General features: G+C 39.2%; 1 protein-coding gene across 12 annotated transcripts in view; it reads left to right on the forward strand.

The window, feature by feature from the left end:
• The window catches only part of HMG20A (high mobility group 20A), a 71,540-nt gene that overhangs the window by 7,329 nt on the left and 41,297 nt on the right, over positions 1–22,914 (forward strand). For all 12 annotated transcript variants that reach the window (XR_011811918.1, XR_011811913.1, XR_011811914.1 and 9 more), the window contains 8 exons: positions 9,732–9,824; positions 11,824–11,971; positions 13,302–13,517; positions 15,951–16,083; positions 16,426–16,457; positions 19,529–19,604; positions 20,437–20,652; positions 21,281–21,424. Coding sequence is in view for 4 of the 12 variants with exons in the window: in XM_072043321.1 (XP_071899422.1) it covers positions 9,732–9,824; positions 11,824–11,971; positions 13,302–13,517; positions 15,951–16,083; positions 16,426–16,457; positions 19,529–19,604; positions 20,437–20,652; positions 21,281–21,417 (1,051 nt within the window). In the remaining 8 variants the exon portion in view is untranslated. The remainder of the gene's footprint in view (positions 1–9,731; positions 9,825–11,823; positions 11,972–13,301; positions 13,518–15,950; positions 16,084–16,425; positions 16,458–19,528; positions 19,605–20,436; positions 20,653–21,280; positions 21,425–22,914) is intronic.

Genomic DNA, 22,914 nt, shown 5'->3' on the forward strand with positions numbered 1-22,914 from the left:
TCTAGAGGTCAGGAAGCAGTTTCAGGGTGGGAATTAGCTGCTCTGGGGAACTGCTAGAGACCAGGGCAGCCAAATTTCCATTACAGCGACAATTGTTTAATCCCAGGAAGTCTAAGCTCAAATGTAATTGTTAGTTTTCATAGAAATTTAATGTTTTCTGCTTTAAAAAAGTAGAGTTTAAAATGCAATGTCATGCTTTTTTTCTTCTTTGTTTGGGAGATGTAGGGAGGAGCAAAATACAGCTATGAAAGCTTTTTGAGAGTAGCTCCTTTTAAATGAAAAGGGGAGTGACTAGAAAGACAGCTCTCTAACTGAAAAGCCTCTGAGCTAATGCTTAGGATTAAATGTGATAATGGATCTTCAGGTAATCTTTGTATGTACTTCTACCAGGCTGCAAAAGGTAACCAAGAGAAATAAGTTTCCTGAAATTGTTGTACTGTGCCTGCACTTGTGTTGGAAAATACTTAGGTTTCACAAATCCAAAAAGACAGAGTATTGCCCAATCTCTTGTTTTTCACCAGTTTGCCTTGTCTCAGTTTCTAATCAAGGCAAAGAACTTGTTTATTAGGTTATACTGAGGTGACATCATATGTTATATCCCTTGTGAAAATACAAATATTTTTCCATTTTCCCACTCTTTAATGTTGTATAAACCGGAGTGTTATTGACCTTTTGTCAAGGATCTTCTCAGTAGGCTTCAGTTCTCATTTTTTCTTGCAGTAAGAACTGCACAATGTGTCTTCCAGTCACACCATCACAGCTGACTCTCTCTGAAACTGAGTTAGGACTAACAGTATAGGAAGTGATATATTAAGCATCTTTGGAGATTTCATCAATAAAAGGGTTAAGGTTAGTAGCGTCTTAGACTGCTTTTGAAATTTGGTTGTGTTCTTAGCTCTTAAAGATTTCCTATGTGACCTCTAAACCAGCTGTTCCTCTTTAGCCATATATAGGGATATTTGGCTAGCATTTGTTTTAACTCAGAGGAACTATATTTACTTAAACATATATAGAAATGAAATCATCAAAAGGAAATGTAAAAGCAGTATAAATCTTTGCTGTTTGTTAAATACAGTAAATACTCGGAGTTGAATGCCAAATATCTTTCAGAACATTTATAACTAAACATGTATTAGAAATCTTTTCAAGCACAAGTGCTTGAGACTTTGGCTGTGATATATGAGAGCTCCACCCTCTTGTCTGCTCAGTCTTCAGCCTGTTTGAAAAGATCACTGTTCTCTTTTAGAACTAGATCTATTGTGTATGTAGATCAACTCTACTTTTTCAGAGCTTGTGCATGTTTTGTGCCTGCAGTTCCTTGTTTCTAGCACCTGAAAAGCAGCAGTGGAAGAGGAAAGTTGAAAGAGCAGTTTAAACTTACAGGTCTTACATTTGTCTCAGGTTCTTGTTTACTCTTTGGCTTCAGGCTCTGGGTGGTGATGCCATGTTCTTAGTCACTACTTTCCCCTGGCTTGTTTTGTCTTCCTGCATGTGATAGAAAATGATGGGCACAAACAAAAGATTGCAGCATCAGTAAGACATGTAAGACAGTGAGACAGTGTTAGCAACTGTTGTCAGAGCAATTTGTCCAGGCCGCAATTGGAAATGGCTTGGGGATCCAATAAAGTATTGAAAATTGAAGCATCCTTCTACTCTCCTGAAACCAGACAAGGTTCTGTAAGTGTTGTCTGCTGTTTTCTTGATAGCTGCTTGAATCTCATGTCTGTTCTGTGCTTGTCCTTAGTCCTTTTTCCATCCTAGCCTGTTTCTGAAATCTGTGCAATTTGAATCCTATGATGCTAATGTGTGGGAAACCATCCCAAATTGTCTCTGTTAGAAGAGCCTTGGCTGAAGAGATTTTGGTGCATTTAATGCAGTCTATACCCGAACTTCCATTTCTGATGCATGTTTATCCATTACTGGAGAGCTTTAAGAACCCAGATAATATCTTTAATATCCCAGATATTCACTATTCTTACTACTAGGATTTGCTAGTATCCATTTGGTTAATCTTTTAAAGGGAAAGAAATAGCAGATAAGAGTGTGAAAATATATCTGCTTTGCACATCTAAGGCCATTTAAAATTTGATTTATTTTAAATATTACAGGTTTTTGTTTGCTCAGCCTCATTCCTTATATGTTGGAATAATGGAATGCAATGACAAGAATAAGAAAAATGAGAGCAAAAGGAAGCTGATAGGTCATTTTTCTCTAAAGATGAGTCCTGTCTGAAAACAAGCAGAATCAGTTGTCTGTTTTGTGTGAGAATCACTTACTCTTCCCACACTTCATTTCCTCTAACCTTTGTCCCTGTACCCATATCAGTGCGTTTAAAATATCCAGTTCCATGCTGTCGTTGTTGCTCTTGAGGTCAGAGTAGATGCCTTTGTGTTGGGTCACGAAGCCTGTGGTGAGTCATTCTTTCAAGTATATACTCAATCCCTTATTCAGTATATTCTCACATCCAAAGTATTCAACCCCATATTGTGTAAAATGGTCAGTAATTACTTGTTTTGTTGGGTATGTGCATGGGAAATTCCAATCCGTATTCCTCTGTGGCAGTAGCTAGTTTCCACTCTCAGAATTTAAGTGGGCTAGGAGTATATGCTGTACGTGCCTGACAACTTCTGTGGTAAAGCTGAGAGAGGGCAGAAATGGTAAAATTGCTTTAAAACAACTTTTCAATCTCAGCAGGTGTTTTCGCTCTTGAATTATTTTATTTTCAAGTATCTAACTTATCACTTCACTGGTCAGTCACAATCAGGATTCTCTGACATTCAGAGTTATTTCTAGTTCGTAAGGGTTTGGTATTTTAAATCATAATGGTATTCCAGCGTGAAGTTATATTGCTTCTTCACTTGTGTGATGCTGGTAAAGGTTAGAGCTGAGCAAACGCCATGAAAACCTTTGGAGTCTGTTCATTTACATTTTTTAATAAACTGCTTTGCTCACGGCACTTCCATATTTGCATTCTCCAAACAGTGAAATAATTGAGTCTTACTGACATAAATGGAATGCAACTTTGATTTTGAAGAAAAGTAACTGTTCACTTGCTGGATGGGAAAGCTAACAATATCTGGTCAAGTCTTGGATGATCTTATAATCGCTGTGGTTTCAGAGAAATGTCTGTGCGCAAGGCATGGTTTATGCCCATTGCATTGTTGTGTTACTTTGTTAAAGTAACACTGCTAACACTGCAAAACATCTGTTTTGCCTTGTTAATGCAAAAGTAGTGATTGGAAAACTTGATGTCCAGTGGAAAGTGATCCTCAGATCCCAGAGATTTCCAAGGAACCGGTGAGGCGGTAGGCTGCCTCCAGCAGCTGGGGGAGCTCAGAGGTTTTTACGGACCAACCTCAGTCATCCCTGGTAGTGAGGTACTGGACTTGCCATAGGTACAGCAATGAATTAAATGAAAGAAATCTCAAGTTTTAGTCCAATACTTATTTTTTGTGATCTGATTGGGATTTTTCTGGATCTATAGCATGAGGATTAAATTAGTTATGCAGATGTGTATGTACAGTGGCATTACTTTAAATGGCAGCTAATGCTGTCACTAAGAAAGTTAATTCAGAAACGTGAGCTACCCTCATCTTCACACACTGAATGCCTGCATCAAAGGGCTGGATGGAAAAGCCTCTCCACTGGTAACCTAGTCTGCAGTTACTCATTTAGCTGTGCAGGGGTGGGCAGAATGACTACTTGTACAGTCTTCTCCATATGGAGTTGCTTTCCCTCAGGTGATCTAAAAAGCTTGGGTATTGCCAGTGCAGAATTTTTTCGTGTGTTTGAAGGGAGAGAATTCAGCCTGGATCTGTATTCGCTTTTTGTCTGTAGAGTTGGGCATACATCTCTTGTCTGTGAATATAAATTCCAGAAAATAGAATGTGGTGGATATGAGATGACTTAAATATGCCCTATCATAATGCAATTTGTAAATAAAGGTAGAATATAGAACTAAACACCCGTGCTTTTTAAAAAGAAAACTTTGCAGATGTTTGACAGCTGATATTAAAGCTTTAGTATTAATAGCTTTGTTAATGCTTGCCACAAAGAGCCAAGTAAACTAAGTGTAAAACTAAGCTCTACATCTTCCCTTCCTTTCCTTAAACTGCTTGGAAATGAAATGGAGCTCTGGAATCTTTTCCTGCAAGTCTTTATTTTGGTCTTTGGTGGTTTTTATTTTTACTGGCAAGAAGTAAAAATAAAAGCAATTGGCTGTCCTCTTGTGTATATACTTTCTGGTCTGACAGAGAAACCTTCGTTGCATTGGGTTTGACATGTGATTTTCCTGAAGTCAAAGACCTTTTTCTAATGAGTTGCCTATAGGGGAAAAAGTCAAATCTGTCTTTTGCGGTTAAGGATGTTGGATAATATGCTTCTGCTCCAATTTGATGAAAGAAAATGCTGCTGTCAGGAGAGAATGTGAACTTTCTCTGACAGATCAAAAATCATTGTGTTTTTAATTGAAGATGTACTTGCTTCCGTTTTCTTTCTCATATTCTGACTACATGTGGACAGACAGAAAGTGATGATCCTATGGATTTATCTCTCAATAAATCTTCTGGGTTTAAATTATTTACATTATGGAGTGCTTGGATTCTGATGCTTAGCTAAGGAGTACTGTGGTTCCGCTGTGATGTAGCAGAAGATATTTATCTGCTGTCCTCTGAAAGGTAAATTTTGGAGCTACTTGTTCTGGCAAAGAGACACGAGAGGTTAGGAACAGGAAGTATGGGAGGAAAAGCCTCCTCAGCAGTCATGTTTCTAAAACAGCGCTGTCAATGAGGTAATCCAAACTCGTGCGATGCTTTGTACAGGCCGAGCGTTGGCTTCTGATGCTGACTTTGTATTTAAATATGCTTAACTGTAATAAATGTGTATTTATAACCTTACCTTTTAATTGGGTGACTAATTTGGTAATTCCCGACTCTTTTGCTTAAGAATCTGATATGCTGTAGTCATTGTAAAGGCAACATTGCTTGGGATTATTTTAACCATTTTTTTCAAGTGTTCAGGGCAATCCTGGGACCCCTCCCACGTGGCCTCAGGCTGAATAGGAAGTCAGTCTGCATCTGACAGTGACTGCATGGCCAGACATGTGCAGGCGCTGTGGAGCCCAGCCTCACTTCACATATGTTGTGCATCGCTTGACACCAGCAAAGCAAGTTACACTTTGTTGAAGTAATGAATGCATTTTGGAGAGTGTACAGTAATTGCTTTGTTTTGGGTCTGGAACAGGCTGTTTCTTCATTTGGGCTGTGCCAAGGGCCAGCAGCGCCCAGTGTTCAAGAAGGGCTGTTTGTAGTTCACATAGCTGTAACAGTCTGGCTGTGAACATGTTCAGCTCTGGCTCCGATCTCCTTTGAAAAACAAAAATGCGAGTGTGCTACATCAAGATGGTCTGCTGCTTGAGTGGAATGGCCTGATTCTCTGAAGGGAAAGTTCTGTGTGACAAATATTACCCTTCGTTGCATGTGTAGAAGGCTTAAAAAAAAAGTTTGTGTGGGGTGATGCAGAATCTAGAAGCTTCATGTGGATGTGTGCTGCCCTGTAACAGCACTGTGAACACTGCAACCATACAAATGATGTTGCAGATGTGTCAGTCATTTTGTCTAGCCCATCTTAGGGATTTGTTCTAACAGGTGATTTAACAATTACCTTCTTTTAACTTCTCCTTCCTATTACATGGATGTTCCTAGAGATGAGGTTGTGTGGTAGCTTTATCTACTCAAAATACAACAGACAGCCACTTCCTCTTTTTCTATTAGAAGAACATTGCTATTACATGACATGGCCTACAAAAGTTAGCATGAAAAGAGATCAAGCAAACTTCTGTTTTTTCAGCTATTTGATTCCCTGCTGTGTATAGTAACACTTCAGTCTTTATGCTGTGCAAGTTCTGTTTTCATTTCTCTAGGAATGCTTGTCAAACCGTGTTTGTGCACTGTAGTATTGAGTATGAAGTGAAGTGTCCATCCAGGCAGGAAACTTAAATTGGAAGTTGAAGTGCTGTTGTAGAGTTTCTGGACCACAAAGCCTTTGTTTTTCCTGAGAGATAAGAGAAGGAAGGTGTAGAAAAAGGTAAAACGCAGCTGGTTTTGGTGGATTAGGATAATGTAGAACCTTTTTTAGGCTCATTGGGGTCTAATGTTAGCATAAGTGACTGACAGATCTTTGGAAATCTTAGCAATGTTTAAACGTTGGGAGCATGGAATGGGCCCGATTAGGATTTTTCTTGGTGTCCCATCTGGGATTTTGCACACACAATATGGAGCTTCAGTTTGTACTTGATTTCTTTGCTTTTGTGTTTTATCCTTTTAAAATATGGGTTGGTAATACGCCCCAAACCAGGCATCCAAAAAGCTTTTTCCAGCCTTCTGGCCAGGTTATTGTTATTGTTCTGCAGCTGATCACTGTTATGCTTTGATCACACTTACGCTGGGTGTAGGAAATAGAAGAGGGAAAAAAAACACTAAATCTTATGTTCCTATGGAGCCTGCATTTGGAGGAAAGTCAGTGCAAATGAGAGCCTGGAGTGTCTGGACCTCAGGCAAAGTCAGGAAAATGTATTCCTGACTCTTGTCCATAGCAGAGCAGGAGGTTCGTGCTTGCTGCTGGCATTCCAGGAGCATTGTTGCTGGCTGAAAAATACCCTGTTTAAAATGGGAGCACAACTGCTGTAGAAACTCCAAGCGGTGCTAAGACGGAGCATTGCAGTCTTGATTTGGGTGTCCCACCCTACGTAAGTTGTAAAGAAACACAATTGAGTACACACCAGACCTTCCAGGTTGATCTATCCCAGAATAAATCACTGTTCTGCAAGCACTTCATCCAAGGCAGCTGTAAATAAATTTGATTTCTCGTAGTCCTACTTAGCTGCTTGCTTCCTTGAGCCATCACAAGTAGCAGTGTAGCAATGCAGTAAGCTCAGAGCTGCTCTGGTTTGAATCTGGTTTTGTTTGGAGATGGTGCTTGCTTGCATTGAATCGGAATGCTTGTAGGGATTTAGAATTTATCAGTTTCACAGTTTTATGTCTGCATTCAGAACAACTCTAGTTTGGACTTGGCAGCTGTCCTTTTCAAGTCCTGTGAATTCTGCAGAAGCTCAAGTTGAAGAAGCAGGAATTCCTTTCTTTTCCTCAGGCTGTTGTTTTGCCCATTTTGTTACATCCCTGAAATGAACATTTAGCTCTACAGGAGCATTGAAAATAGCTGATAGTGTCTTTGGAGCAAAGGCCTGGAATGCTGCAAGTACAAGGAATGACTGAGAGACTTGTGGAGACTGCCATCAGTTCTCAGTCAGCTTTTGGGGAGCTGTCTTGTTTTCTTGCTTGCTGGAACAGATCAGAAGCCATTATAAATTCACTGCTGTTCAGATTCCTTTAGGACTTGGCTCAGAATTAACTTTAAGAGTTTGTAGCTAAAGCGTATGGGTTAAATAATAAATAAAGAAATTAAAGAATGAAGCGTGTGTTCTCCCAGCTTCCTGTGTTTGTGTTCTGTTTATATGTTGTTAAGGTTGATGTCCGGGTGCCTCCCCGCAGTTAGAAAGCAAGCTGAGATTGCTGCTGACTAGGTCCAGATGTGCACAGACGTGGGGACCTGATGGGAGGGTCACAGTGGGCATCAGGGACAGGAGCGCTTGGTAAGGAACAGTGTGCTCGGAATCAGAGCATCTCTGCTCTTCCAGACAATGTGGGAGTGCTGAGTACCACCAGATAGGTTTATTGAGGTTGAGAAGAGTCCTTGGCTGCTGGAGGTGTCAGAACAACAAAGAAAGCTGTTTTTCAGACACACATAAAGGTTTTGATAAACATTTTATAACACATTATCAAGGCTTTACTCTTATTGCTTAAGCTTTTTTTTTTTTTTGTAAAAGATGAATTTAGAACTTCTGGCTGCCAAAACTAGAAGAGATTGTGTAACACAAAGCAAAAGTTGATTGCTCTCTTGATAACTGCATGAAGTGACTTACATTGTGTATTTAGTAGCTGTGCCTGAACTGCTTTTGGGCATCAGAACAGTTCATTCTTCAAATCATTTGAATTACCATTTTTTTCTTGTAATACCTAAGGCCCCAACCCTCAGTTAGATTCTTTTCTCCATGTGAGGTATTGTTTGCTTGTCCTTCTTTAATAACGAAAATCCTGCGTCTTCAACCAGTGTGTGTAACCCCCCTTTCCTGAAAGCTTTGTATTTGAGAGCTTTCAGTCAGCTTTCCTGCTTTTTATGTCAGAGATGCTACTGTTTGCAAGGAAGTTTAGAGTTGCAGTTCAGAAAACTGCAGATGTATCCTAGTGGGGACGTCTGGAGGTCATCCTAGTTCAGCCTCCCACTCAGGCAGGACTATTTGCAACACTAGTCGGAGTCAGCTGCAGCTTCGTGTAACAAGCGTGTAAACTCTGCAGGGATGCAGTACTCTGCTACCACTCCTCTGATAACCTGCTCAGGTGCTGGGCTACTCTCATGGTGATTTTTTCTGGTGTCCAGTCTGAACTTGCAAAGCCGCTGCCCATCCTGAGGGCTTGGCTTTATTATCTTCAGTGCTTTCTTGAACTTTGCTCCTTCATGTATTGGATGGGTAGTCTTGTTTGGAAACTGAAATGTGCTTTCTGGTGGAAATTAGACACAATTCCATTTTTACAGAGACCTTCGATTGATCTCCTACTGTGAGCATTAACTGAGCATTTGCTTAACTGAGCAAATTGGAGGTTTACCAGAGATTTGTTTATCAGCTAATATCTGTAGTAGCTTATGCAGGTGTAGAGCTGCTGCTAAAGGCAGCAGCCTGTTTTCACTGAGGCAGGAAATGAATAGAGCAGAGCTCATAGTCTCAGGAAAAAAAAATAAAAGGACACTTATTATTGCTCAAGGAAATTGTTTTCTCAGCAATTTAAATGGTCTGATTTTGCTGGAGACTGGTTGTTTTGTTGGTACTCAAGGTCAGTATTACACTCCACTTCCCTGATAACAAACTGTGTATTGTCACATTTGAAGTTATCTTTATTTCCAAACCCTCATCTGGGATGAGGTGAGCTTACAAGGTATGTCTTGATCCTAGAATTCCCCCAGCAGACAACTAAGCAGCTGGGTACCACATCTCTTGCGGGTTGTAGGACTGCAGTGTAGGCTTTGCTTGGGTTCAGGCACCCACACAGCGAAGCCATGCCCATGGTGCTGTAACCCCAGAACTGGTGCTGTTTAGCGTTACACAAAGTTGAGCTGTCCTTGGGCCTTTGGTGGAAGGACCAATGTATGATTATGCTCTTCGTTCCTGAGAAAAGCCTTCTGAGTCCTTTGGCTAATTTTGACCAAATGTAGGAGAAGAATAATTGTGTAGTGAGGTTACATTGTCTTAGGTTCAACTAGAAGCTGGATCTGAAGAGTGGGATCTATGTACTTGTGTGCTGAGTACAATGAATTAAAATTTACCTTAAGGGGTAATACAGTGCCACAGTGGGATTTCTGGTGGCGCTGTGACACTGGCACAGGGCTCGCTAACAGGCAAGTTCTGAATGAAGCATCGTTTACAATCTTTCCTCTGTTCTTAAGCATGGCTGCTGGTAGGATCTGCCTTGAGGTCAATTAGTTATAACTGGTCAATTTTTCTAGGGGGTAAAAAGGTCTGTGGTACGTTGTGACATTTAAACAGAAGTGTTGCTGAAGGGAAACAATGAGAACTTAACATGTTTTTTTTGTTTCTTTTTGTTTGTTTTTTTTTTAACCAGAGGTATGGAGAACTTGGTGGCTGGCTCCACCCTTCCTCCACTTTTTGCAGATGAAGATGTATCTAAGGAAGGTAGTGATATTACTGTGACTGGGTAAGTGACTCCTTTTTTTTTAACATTCAGCTGTCTCTAGATTCACCAAGGAAGCTGTTTCAGTGGGAAGAAGGTATCCCAAGTCATTTAAAAAAATAAAATAAAATCCTGAAACACTCCTTTGGCCTTCTCATGTCTCCATGTGTAGTAGAAACCAGAACTCCTCTGCACTGATGGAAACAATCACAATGTTTTCTTTAACATCCCTTTTGACTTGAAAAGTTTACTTCCCTACGATTTTATTTTTGAGAGATTTATGAGGCCTGTTGGAGGGTGGGGAAGGGCTGTGATTTCTCGTAATGATATTCATCAGTTATTCATCACTGATCTCTGGCACTCACTGAGAAAGTGATGTCCTTGCCTTTCCAGACTAACTCTGCTTTTACAGACTGAAACAACAGCCTCTCTTAAAATCACAATTACAAGAGTAGTAGTCCTCTAGGAATACATGGGATTCTTGTTCTGTGTCGATATGTGAAGCTTAGATTTTGTAAAGCACCAGGCAATGAAATTCAGGCTTTGCAGACAGGTAAAGCCCTGTAAAAATAGATATGGAGACACTTGCTTCAAATTTGGTTTAATTTATTTGGGACTTCAGACCTGCTGGTGCCAAATGAAGTTACATGTTCAAAGTAGGTTTGTGTTTAAGAGGTATTAGTGTGTTGAATTAGCTTTCATGTTTCATTGAAACTGGCTACACATCTGTTGAAGTTCCTTATACATGTGGTTGGAAAAACTTCCCTGCTAAGGAGTGACTGGAAAGCTGAAACATTCTTCAGATCATAACAGTGATTCTGTGGAACTCTATTGTTCCATTTTCTCCTTGACACCTACTGAATGTTATTATAGGAGTGTGAGTTAGTTCTTATTACTAACAATTTGAAAGCAAAAAGGGGGAAAAAAACAAAAACAAACCAATCTGATATCTGAATGTCAGGCATGAATCTCTCCAGTCCTTGTTTCTTCACTGGTAATTATGTCCTGATTGCTGATAATAGTAATGAAAATACAGTGTTCTCTAGTTAAAAGTAAATTTTCCTGGAGGCATTCAGCTAATAATTTGTTTTAAATATCTCAATTTTCAAGAGCTGTATGCTACATTTTATTGCAGGAACGCATTTTTTAGTATTTAATGTTGGCATGTATGTGAGCAGCTGTAGAGTTGAATAAATGGACAAAGTAGACCTGAGATATATGCTACTGTTACGGTAATTTTTAGGAATGTAACAAGGCAAGGTCAGATAACCTCCAGCCTGGCTTAATAAAGAATTAGAACCTGAGAGGAGTCCCAGAGTTTTACATGAACTTGCCCACTGAGCACAGTGGTAAGAATAACTCTGGGGTTGATGCCCCCCAAATATGTGCTCATCTTTAGGTACCTGTCTTCATAACCTACTTCTTATTTGTTGTTGTTCTTGTTTTTCTGGCCTTCCAGGCAGCTTGTCCTTTCTTAGAGTATGGTCAACTGATACAGTTCTTCCAGCAGAATTAACAGTGGCCATTCAGGAACCTCTTGGGATCTAGGCATGTTTGTGCTTTCAATATCTACATGTATCAACAGGAGATTGTTGAATGAAATTTAATCTCTAAAGTGTGTTTGTGGGGAAAATACACTAAATGCAATGAGAAAGGTGTATATATTGTTGAAGTTGAAATGTTTTATTTCAAATATATTTTACTTTTTAATGAGCAGATTCATGCTTTCTGATTTCTGATTCAAATGGATTTGATTGACAGTTTGTATAATCAAAAGCTTCACTAAAAATGAGACTAACACTAAAAATCAAGCTGGCTTTCATAGTAACTGTGGTAGCTATAGCAGTTGCTTGGATGGAACACCCAGTTCTTCTGAAGTGAGTTTTTTGAAATCTTTTTTTTTCTTGATAGTGTCAGAACTGAATATATTTGCAGTGTTTTTTCATGTTTTAGAAGTTTAGGGAGGAAGTGATTTAGCAATATGATGATTAATTTTTTCTTTTGCTATCATGTGCTTTTTCAGAGTAGCTCATTCTGAGAGTTCATTCACTGGTGGAGCTTCACAGTCTGTGAATAACCCAGATTTGGTGGAGGATTTGTCACAGGTTCAGCAGCTGCAAAATGAATCTTCTAATACTGCTGAAAACACAGAGCAGAAGCCTGAGGAGGAGGTGAGCTAAATTAATGGTGATTTTTCAATGAAGCAAAAGCATGGAGTTTGGTCATTACAGTTTCTTAACAACCCAGATTGTTTTGGATAGGATCACAACTTTTCATCCATATGCCATTTTTCATCTTTTGATTCTCCCTAGTTACTTTTCCAGTGTTGCACAACTGTTTGCCATGGCATGCTGTGCAGAGAAGATCTCATGTCTCTAGCTTAGCTAGTAGGGTCCCCAGACTGATACTGCCTCTACTTTTTTTGAGGACTGTTCCATGGCCACAACTTATTTTCTCTCCTGTGAGGTGGGAAAGCAAGACCACTGCACTGTTCTGAGAGTAAACGATGTCTTTGAAAGTGTTATGCTTACTCTAGGCTGCAGCTTGTGTACTGTCTCGCACTGATTTTTGGTGACTAAATCATGAAGGATCTGAAGCCTGACATTAAAGTGGTTTAGGTATTTTGACAGATGCATTTGATTTTCCTCTTTGTAGTTTGTCTTCAGCTCTGAGCTCCTTGTTTAAGGAAGCAGTAACGTTCTAGAAAGGGAACTAAAACTAACATGATTTCAGGAACATGTTGATTTGGGGAGAGATTAGAAATACCAGAATAGTTGTGTGTACACACTATGAGAAAATAGCATTGTCCAGAGATTACTGTACTAATATGAAACCAGGAGGATGAGTGATAGTTACGTGATTCTTTTGAGCTCTGTGCCACAAGCAAATCATACAATGTTCCCTCTGAAGTTTGTTCATCTCTTTATTAGAGATGATTTGTGGAAAAGAAAGCCTATAGAATAAGCTAGAATACATTAGCATGTTTGCTATTCTGTCACCCACATTTTGGTCATGCAATGCGCAAAGGCAAAGGATTTGGAAGGTGCAAAATAGGTAGTTAAAAATTGCTAGCTCATTCGCAAACTCTCCAAGTATGATATAGAAGCAAATGCATTGGGAAAGCAGGGGGGGGAGGGAGTTGTGAGCTAGAATAAAAAAAAAAATTACTTGCACTTGTTCTAGTCAGGGTGATAGTTGCGTGAGCTATTGCTCCTCATGGCTTTACAGTCTGAAATTGATGCAGATGTTTACTGTATTGCCCCAGTGGAGTGATAACTGCAAACAACTTTTTACGATGAGACTTCTCGTCAGGCTTTGCTTGCAAGAAAGTCAGAATTGCTCTAAGGTAAGGTTTGAAGCTTACTGAAGAACGTCCATGGCAAGGGTGTATCACAGCAATATAGTCCTGATGAAAATGTTTGAGAAATTAATATTTATTCCTTTCAGTGGTAGTAATTTTTTTACCTTCAGTCTGAATTTTCTTCCATTTTCCTTTTGCAGCAGCAAAGAACTAAACGAGGAGGCTGGGCCAAAGGGAGAAAGAGGAAGAAACCTCTTAGGGACAGCAATGCCCCCAAATCCCCCCTCACAGGGTATGTGAGATTCATGAATGAGCGTAGGGAGCAGCTGCGAGCGAAGAGGCCTGAAGTCCCTTTCCCAGAGATCACCAGGATGCTGGGCAATGAATGGAGTAAACTGCCTCCTGAGGAGAAACGGGTACTATTAAATTCCCTTTTCCTTGTTGGAATATGCTTATTGTTAAATGGGAATACTGCTGTTTAGTAAGGAAGTCTGCTATTTAATGAGGAAGTCATTGGCTTTTGATTAAAGTTGTGTTTAGGAATATGCTTCAAAATAAGGGGTGTGTGTGCCCTCCAGAGTTCAAATAGTGAACCCTGGTAGGGCCATAGTGTCTCATCCATGTTTGGTGATTTGAGGAGAACTGTGTCCTTGAGACAGCAGAAGAATATATTCAGTACAGTGGTGAGTACTCTGAGACATTCCATAGCTTATGCAATCCATCCCAATGAACTTTTGTTGTAGCTAACTCAGGTACAGCTGAGGCCTACCAGCTTCCAAGGCCAAAGCCATCAAAAATCTGGGGCAGGCATTTATTCACTGTGGCTGAGGAGAATTTGGCAGGATTTTCAGAGCTGCTAGAAGGAGAAGGATCTCGCAGTTCTGCTAATCTTAAATGTATCAATGTAGATGAACATCCGATGTCTTAGAGTCAGCCAAAGAGACCTGAAAGGACAGTCTACTGAAAGAGATGGTCTAAAAGCTTATTCATTTTAGCTGAGTTTTAAAGTGCTGGTAGTCTTAGAAAAAATAATGGTAGGAGTTGCATGTTTTAGCTTCTATATGCATTAACTCAGGCAAATACTTTTTTTCCACCTTTCAGTCAAAATATGGTGGTCTTCTGCACCATTTGATGTGTGAATGAAGACCAACCTAATATTGGGTCTGGTCATATAACTGATTCTAGAGTGCACCCTATTTCTGCTTATGAGTATTTTACCATCTACACATTGTTTCCAGTTGGAGATATGGATCAACCCCAAATTCCTGTTGAAGCTGAGTGAGCTTGTTTTTGGTTAGCTAATAACTATGAAGTCATTCTCCTAAAGTGAGCAGCAGTGTTCATAGTATACCACTGCTGTACAGGTTAGTGTCTAATAATCCACAGGAAGAGCCTGCGTGATATTCTTCTCCTGTGTCTGGTTGCCAGCGGTTAGCAAACTAGTTGTCTGATATGTGAAAACTGGAGAGAAGGTCTCACTTTTTTGTGTTCAGTCGCGGTCATCATGCTACTAGCCTTTTTGTTTGTCTAGCATAAGGATTAAGATGATAGGACTGAACTAACCAAATAGTAAAACTCTTTAAAAACAAAAACATCCCTCCCATTACATTATAGTTGTAAAGCAAGCACCCTAGTAATCAGTTCTTTTGTTACCGTCTTCTCTGAGGAAATATGTAGTGAGATATGTAGATCTGCACTAGAAAACCCATGATATCTATTTGCAGGTATTACAACAGAATTTACTGACCCAAACCAATCCATTCAAAAGATAAGTGAGAGGGAAAACTTCTGAACTTAGTTACTGTGCTCTTTCATCAGCACGTTGCTGGAGATGGAAGAGAGGAATTAATGTTGTATGGAAGAATGCAATGTCCAAAAGCAATGGTAGCCCAGCATCAGCAAATGTACACCCCTAACCAGGACATCAACAGTGACCTCAGCAGGGTCAAGATGATATTCCAAATGCATGGGATATGTAGTTGCTAACTATATTACCCTGATGATTTCATGGAAGTACAAGCCATACTAGATGACTGAGTTTGACTCTGATTGAATAATTCCATTGAATTTTAAACTCCTATGGGTTTGGAGGATGGAACTGGGAAACAGCTTTTTCTTGGAAAGACCACAGTAACAGACATTGTGACCACTCCTTAAATGGTGTCCTGTTCATTAAGGTACCCTAAATAATTCTTCAGTTAAGCTCCTTCTGTTGTGCAGATGTTTAATATCTGCAGGATAGAAAAGAAATAATCTTTTAACATGAATGCAGGTAGCTTAAATTGATAGATCCTTCTAGGTTCTTCTGGCCTTTAAGCTGTACTTTGCTGATAGCCATAGTGTTTTGTTCTCTACTCAGATGATGGTAGAAATGTGAGGTTGTGGAAAGGTAGTGCTTTTTGTCTGGGGGGAGTGAAAACAAGAGTGTACTGGAACCTCAGTGTTACACATCTGAACCTTAAATCATGGTCTATTAATAAGACATTCTTGTTTGGTAGCATTTAGGCCTGGCCACAGAAAAGCAATTCTTAAACATTTGGTCTATAATATTGATGTCTGTAATTCAGTTGAATCAAGTAGCCTAATAGAAGATTGTCCCTAGGTTTAACAAAAAAGTTAATAGAATAGTGATCTGGATTTAAAAAAAGCAAACAAAAAAAAAAGCACCAGAGTACATTAATTTTATCCAGAAATTTTAGCTCTTTGCATCCCACACACATTCTCATTGTTTCCTCACTCCTTTCCTGTTTGCATAGGTGAAATGGATCAGCACTTCATCTGATGAGTTTTTCTTCCCTTCCTCTGGAAGGAAGGGAACTCCCTGAAACTCTTGGACTTTTTTGTTTCAGCGATACCTTGATGAAGCAGATAGAGATAAGGAGCGTTATATGCGGGAACTGGAGCAGTATCAGAAGACTGAAGCCTACAAAGTCTTTAGCAGGAAAGCACAGGACAGACAAAAAGGCAAATCACACCGACAAGGTATTGAACAAGACATTAATGCCTTCCTAGCTAGAAGAGAAGATTTCCAGCTAGACATGTAACCAGACATTCACTTAAAAAAACTGTTTAAAAAGTAAATGTGTTTTTTCTGTGGTATCAGCTGTATCTGAAGTGATGAGATTGACATGGATTTAACTGTATCTAGATTGTATTGGAGGACTTGCATCCAAATTAGACATGAGTTCTATGTGACTTGTAAGGAAAGGTGCACAAGTTTCCTGTCTATAACTGTTTGTTTGTTCTGTAACTGCTTTAATTTTTTGGTTCTTGTTTTCTCAAATCTTGTGTATTCTTGGCGATTTCCTGTTTTTTCTTTTTCAGATGGAGCAAGACAGCCAGTCCATGATCATGAGGTAAACCTCCTTATCCTGTACATTAGTGTCTGGTGTGTTACAGGCTGAACTTCCAAAATTTTTACTACAGGATTTTTCAAAGGCACTGACTATCCCTACATTTTTAAATTATTTGATATTAAACTCTGAGGTAAAACTTACAAATAGCGTGAGATCTAGATAAAGCTTCCTAGATAACACCTATAGGTGGTGGTTTTGAGGTACTGATTTTCTGCAACGATGTGGCTTCCTTGAGGAGAAAATAGATGAAGTAGCCAAATCATTGCGGCATCTCTGGCTTAAACTTTCTTTCCACTTTGCATATGTAAATACTGGAAGAGTAACAAATGTCTGGAGGAAGAGGTGCCTACGCTTTAGTTGATGAGAACTATCACAAACCTTGTACATCCTGCCTGACTATTGTTTTTCTCCTCCTGAAGTGCTTAAAATTTCTCTCTTTAGTTCTGTTACCTGGGGCCTCAGAAGTTCCTCCATGGTTATCAATAAATTACAAATGATGCCAATGAAGAATCCTGTTTATGCACAGCCTCTTCACTTGTGCAACTGGCTGTTCTGAAAGATCTGTTCCTTCGTGAGTTTTTTTGCCTTGGGAAAGCAATCAAGTTTCTCTTTAATGTTTTTAAGATAGTGACACAGGTGCACATTGCTGAGAGGTCTTGTCTAGTTCCAGGAAAATAAGTTTCACTTCCAGGAAAATGCCTTTGTAGCATGTTTTTCCTGTGCCTTTTATTAACCCATAAAGGCAGCACTTACAGTTTAATATCTAGATGTGCAGGGTCCTCAGATTTTCTGATTGTATAGTGCTTGAATCAAAGTTCATCTCGAATTGTACAAAGATAGCTGAAAGCTTCAGGCTCTGGTTTTGTGTAATGCTACGTAACCTGTAAATTATACAGGTGACGAACTACAAAATCATGAAGTCTTACCTATCTTCCTAAATTCAAGCTATCGTGGCTTGAAGTTTTACACTTGATAAATGAAGTTAAAAAGGAGATCCTAAATACCCTGTGGAGCTCTTAAGCTTTATCAGGTAGTTATTAGATAGTTGAGCTGGGAACACATGAGGCAGACATCCTCTTATGAAAGCCTGCTTCTTTGATTGCTCAGCTTTTTTCACCTTTGATACAATTCCACATGCTTATCACCTGATGTGCTTTCCCATCTTTTTTGCAAGGTAAGTATTACAGTCCTCCACAGGCAAGGAACAAGGAAAAAGTTTAGATTGCTTTTAGAAGTATGTACTCAAGTCATTACTGGAAGCAAAACTAAAGCATCTTGTCTTACTGCTTTCTTATCTGCATTGACTATTATCGTTGTTTCTGATTAATAGATACAATGTGATGAAATAAATTTTTACTCTCTCAAGAAATAAAAGTTAAGGAAACCTTTCCTCCTCCCCTTGCTCCACTCGTGTTCATGGTCTGGTTTCTGTGAATCACTGTTGAACTTGTAAATACTGTATACAGAGATGACTTCCAGAAAGAATTGCAATGAACAATTCAAATAAGTAATATTAATTACAATAAAAGCAACAAAAGGGTGAGGCTTGGAAAGGCAAGAGGAAGCTTAATAGGCAGATATAGCTATGAAAAAAATGGAGAGGCTGTCTCAATGAGCTCATCTGTTGGCATGAAATAGAACATAGTCTTCCTCTAAACCCTAGATTGATAAATATTACATATAGCAATATGTAATAGAAATATTAATTGTGATCATCAGTGACTGAACCATTGTGACTGTTCTCCACTGTTAACAATATTGCTTCTTTTCTGAAGCTGTTTGGTTCAGTGTATGTAGGCCTAACTTCATGCAGTCAGACAACATCTTAGTGGTAAGATTTCAAAGGCTTATAGGCACATGTCAGGGTGATTAGGCGTTGCCTGGTTGTACCTACAGACTTTGAAGATAGTCAAATGGTTGTCATAGTCTAAGCACACAAAAAGAAAACGTTACTAAAAACATTTATTGACATTTAAACATCTAAGAGCATTTATTGCATGGTAGTGTATTTAGGATATTTATACCTTGCATTGACTGCACCTAACCACAGAAGGAAGGATGGGTTTAACATGCCCCAAATCTCAGCTTTTTCTTTACCATACTTAACAATGTCTCTAAATACTTCACCTCATTTATTCTGGAACGTTTGAAGATCAACATCAGTTCTAATGCTCAGATGAGGACGGCATTACTGGTTGATGCTCTTATTTCAGGCAAAAGACAGAAACAGTTTTGATTCTCTCTTTAATTTGAGGGGTGACAAAATGATATGCAGCCTGAACAGATTGTGCTATTTTAATATGAGGTAATCAAAACTTTTATTTTAATTGAGTGAACCTCGGAGTGGCTTAAGCACTTCAGAGCTCTCGAGAGGATCTTTTATGTGCTATATAATATATTCTGTAATGGAAGAGTGCTGATGGTTTTCTTTCTCACTCTTCTGTTCAGTAGAATGTCTGAACGGTTTAATTACTTTATTTTTTTTTACCTGAAGAGCCCGTATCATGGAGGGCTGTTGACAGAATACCCTCTCTTCTTCATACTACCCTCTCTTTCTGCTTCTGTTCTCCAGGAGCCAATGCTGAGCCAAGTCAGTGTATCTTTGCACATGAGTTGCAATAGTAATGATGAATAATCTAAAATGGATGTCTTATAAGTGTTTTTACTAAGTTTCAGAACTGTCAATTTTTCTTAGTGGACGTTAATTCATTATTTCTAGAATGTCTGTTGTTTTGATGGGAAAAAGAGGAAAACAAATGAATTCCTAGTTTTAAAACTGAACATTTGTGATGTATAATGCCATTAGAGCAAAAAAGTATGTTTTAGTCTATTAGATGATATTTCTTGACCATGATATTTGTCCTTTACTAAGCCTTTTTTTTTTTTTTATTAAAAAATTGATCTACCCTTTGACATTCCTTGATAGGAGCTGGAAGTGTTTTCCATCTACCCAGTTCTTTATCTGCCTCTGTATTTGGTCTCCCTTTTCTTTCTCTTTTCTTGATGAAAAGTGTTTCACAAAATCCTGAAAACTAACAGTATTCAGAAATGTATTACTCTCTTCTTTGTAGAAAGAAGCAGACACAAAAGAGAGATCTGTTTTTGATATTCCAATATTCACAGAAGAGTTTCTAAATCATAGTAAAGGTACGTTAAACATTTGCAGGGGCCCTTTGTTTACTTTCCTAAAGTTTTTGTGAGGTGCTGTCCAGGTGAAGAGTCCTTACACTCTTAGCTCAAGTAATAACTTGGATGTGATTGGTTAACGTTTCTGATATTACTTAGCCTCTGTATAAACACAATGGGTACAACATCGCTTTGTCTTTCAAAACTGTCCTATCTGGAGAATGGTGCTGATGTTTGAGCTCCACATGTTATTCCAAGCTGGAGCTGCTGTTCTGTATGATTAAGACACCTGAGACACAGCATGATGATGATTCAGGCTAGTTAGCAGTATTGTGTTCTCCTAGCTATGTGGAATATTCCACTGACGTTTTCTGCTACTCTATCTTGTTTTGGCAGTTGCGTGTCATGATAGTTGTAGGAATTTTTGCCAGATTTCCTGGAGATTTTCTTGACTGAACAGTCTTCAACTTCACATACTGTTCGTCATGATCAATAGCAGTATGTTTTTGTAACTGCTATCTTGTCCATAGGCCTCTTAATATTGTTGCGAAGATATATTATACTGAATGGATTTGAAATGATTCTTGTAGTCATCCTTTCTAATCAGTTCCCCTATTCACTTGCGCTCAGATGCTTTGAATGTCTTTTAATTTCTAGAGACAAATTGGGTGCTATTTAAGTACTTCTGTAGGCACTGTCAGCACTTTTGTGTTGTTGTTTTTCTGTCCTAAACCTAAAACTGCACTGCCTTTAATCATCAGTTGAGCACCCCAGAACATTCTACTTCATTACCTACCAATTGCAGATATGTTTTTTTAGCTTTGACTACATGGGAATGGGTTGATATTCACAGCACGTGAGGCTGAGCTGCGACAGCTGCGTAAATCCAACATGGAGTTTGAGGAGAGGAATGCTGCTCTGCAGAAACATGTTGAGAGTATGCGTACTGCAGTGGAGAAGCTGGAGGTGGATGTGATACAAGAGCGTAGCCGCAATACAGTGCTGCAACAGCATCTTGAGACCCTACGGCAGGCACTCACAACCAGCTTTGCTGGAGTCCCACTGCCAGGTAAGACTTCTTCTTAGGACTTTCTGTCCAGCCTTATATTTAATTTCTTATAAGTTTCTGTGAATTTACAACAAGCTGTTTTAAGTCTACGATATTGGCTATTTCTGAGCTTTTGTTATATTAGATTCTGGAATCCTAATGCACCGAGGGGAAGGTTTAATATTGGTGCTTAATTTCATCATGGTATTTATTCTTATTGTAGTTACTCTTTTTGTTCCTAATAGAGTGAGACATTCAGTCCTTGCTCTCTTTCATAGGCTTGTGAAAATGTTACAAAATAGAAAGGACAGGACCCACCAATTCCTTGATTGAGAGAGATGCTGCATCTGTCTTGTCAGATGCCAGGGAATCTGCTTAGATACTCTGAATGCCCAGCTGGAAGAGTTTGTTATAATCAACTCTGAGACACAAATCAAAGAAAAACAGGATTCATTAGTCCTGTTCTCCTTGGAACCACTTGCTTTGTGGAGCTAGGACATTATTGAATCTGTCACAAGAGGTGGTGTGTGGCAAAAGGAGTTCCTGATGCTGTTTTCTTGTTGCTGTGTGCTGACCCTTTTTTTATTTTTTTGGGAATTGCTGCAGTCATCTAAATATTCTGTGGCTCATTTTACTATGTTGTCTGTAGGTAGCGGAGAAACACCTACAATGGAAACTATTGATTCCTACATGAATAGGTTGCATGGTATTATTATGGCTAACCCGCAGGAGAATGAGAACCTCATAGCCACGGTCCGAGATGTGGTGAACCGACTTGAACGCTAGTGATTGGGTAAGTGCTTCCTCTTAGCCTGCTTTTGCTTGGCATCCTCTCTGTACCTCTGGCACTTGTTCTGACATTGTACAATACAGTACGATCAGCACAAGAATCAATCAAAAAGGTCTTTTTCCTCAAACCTGCAGGAGCAGGTTAACTTAATGAAAGTCACATGGAGTTGAAACTATTAAGCAGTGGGGTTCTTAAAGGGTTCTTAAATTCTCCTTAGAATTCTGCAAGACCTTAATATAACAACATAATTAGCTCTTTTGTCCCGTTACTCAGTGCATCTCTGTAAGGTAAGAACACTGACAGAATGCTGCAAGAAGGGATTATTTATGTTCTAGAGATAGGGTGGCTAATTTAGAAAAAGGTGGGCTTCTTGAGTGAAGTGAATTTGAAGAATTCTGCATTAATTGTAGAATCAGATCTGCTGGTCATAGACAAATCTTATTTGCTTCAGAGGTTACAGGAGGACTGATCTCCATTACAGATTGAAAATGCTCTGCAAATACCAAGTGGGAAATAGCTGCAGTCAAACTCTTCCGGTTAGGAAGGTTTACATCTCAGAACCACTAATGTGTGGCTCAGGCTAGATATAGCATTTGCTGAGGCGCTAATGATCATATGGCTTATGCAGAGATTATTACTGAGCTCATGAACAGTTTTGTTCAGCAGCTTTGAAAATTGTAATAAGGAACTGAGTAGAAAAACAAATCAACAAAGAATAATCAGTCATTCTAAATTGCTGTGTTCCCTGCATTTCCCACAACATTTGCTCCTCCCCCTCCTGCAGTGCACAGCACTGAGCAGCCATTAGAAATTAGCCTATTTATATTTTACCTGTGTACATACCTGGATTCTTTGTTGAGATCCACTGCACATCTTGAATGGTGTTTAGAAATGCAAATAAATCAGGGTTGTGCCATCTGCAAATGTGAAGACAGGGCTTTTCATCCTTTCTGATTCTGACCTTTTGTGATACTATGTAGAACAGTTAATTACACGTTCCCCATTATAGTGTGGCTTAAGCTAAAAGATCATTGTCCTTCCAAAGGGTAGCCAGATGGAACGGACTATAGTTCCAAGAGATGACTGAGCTCCCAGCAGAATAAAGAAGTGGCTTTACTGCTGTTATTTATGAAGGGGAACAGCTTGTCGATCCAGGTCTGGGATTTTTTGGTAGCTCATCAACCTCCTCATTTTTGTATACCATTTTCAATTAGCGCTCTGAAGCTCAGAAAAAGAACTGGGGAGATTTTACAGAGTGTATAAAAAGGAAAGCAGTTTCTCATCAATGAGTTATTAGAAGGGCATGTCAGGCCCTGAAACAAATGTTTGTCTTTCAAGCACCTTGCCAGAAAATACGTATCTCAAGGATACTGAAATACAGACTTTTGTTCTCATGTCGTGGGGATTCTGTCTTCCTAAATAATGGGACTTAAATAATCCTAAGTAATTGGTGTTTTCTGGGTTCCTAAAAATGCAAGTATTTTCCTCTCAGT

Source organism: Anas platyrhynchos, chromosome 11, assembly GCF_047663525.1.
Source record: "Anas platyrhynchos isolate ZD024472 breed Pekin duck chromosome 11, IASCAAS_PekinDuck_T2T, whole genome shotgun sequence".
Classification (NCBI taxonomy): Eukaryota; Metazoa; Chordata; class Aves; order Anseriformes; family Anatidae; genus Anas; species Anas platyrhynchos.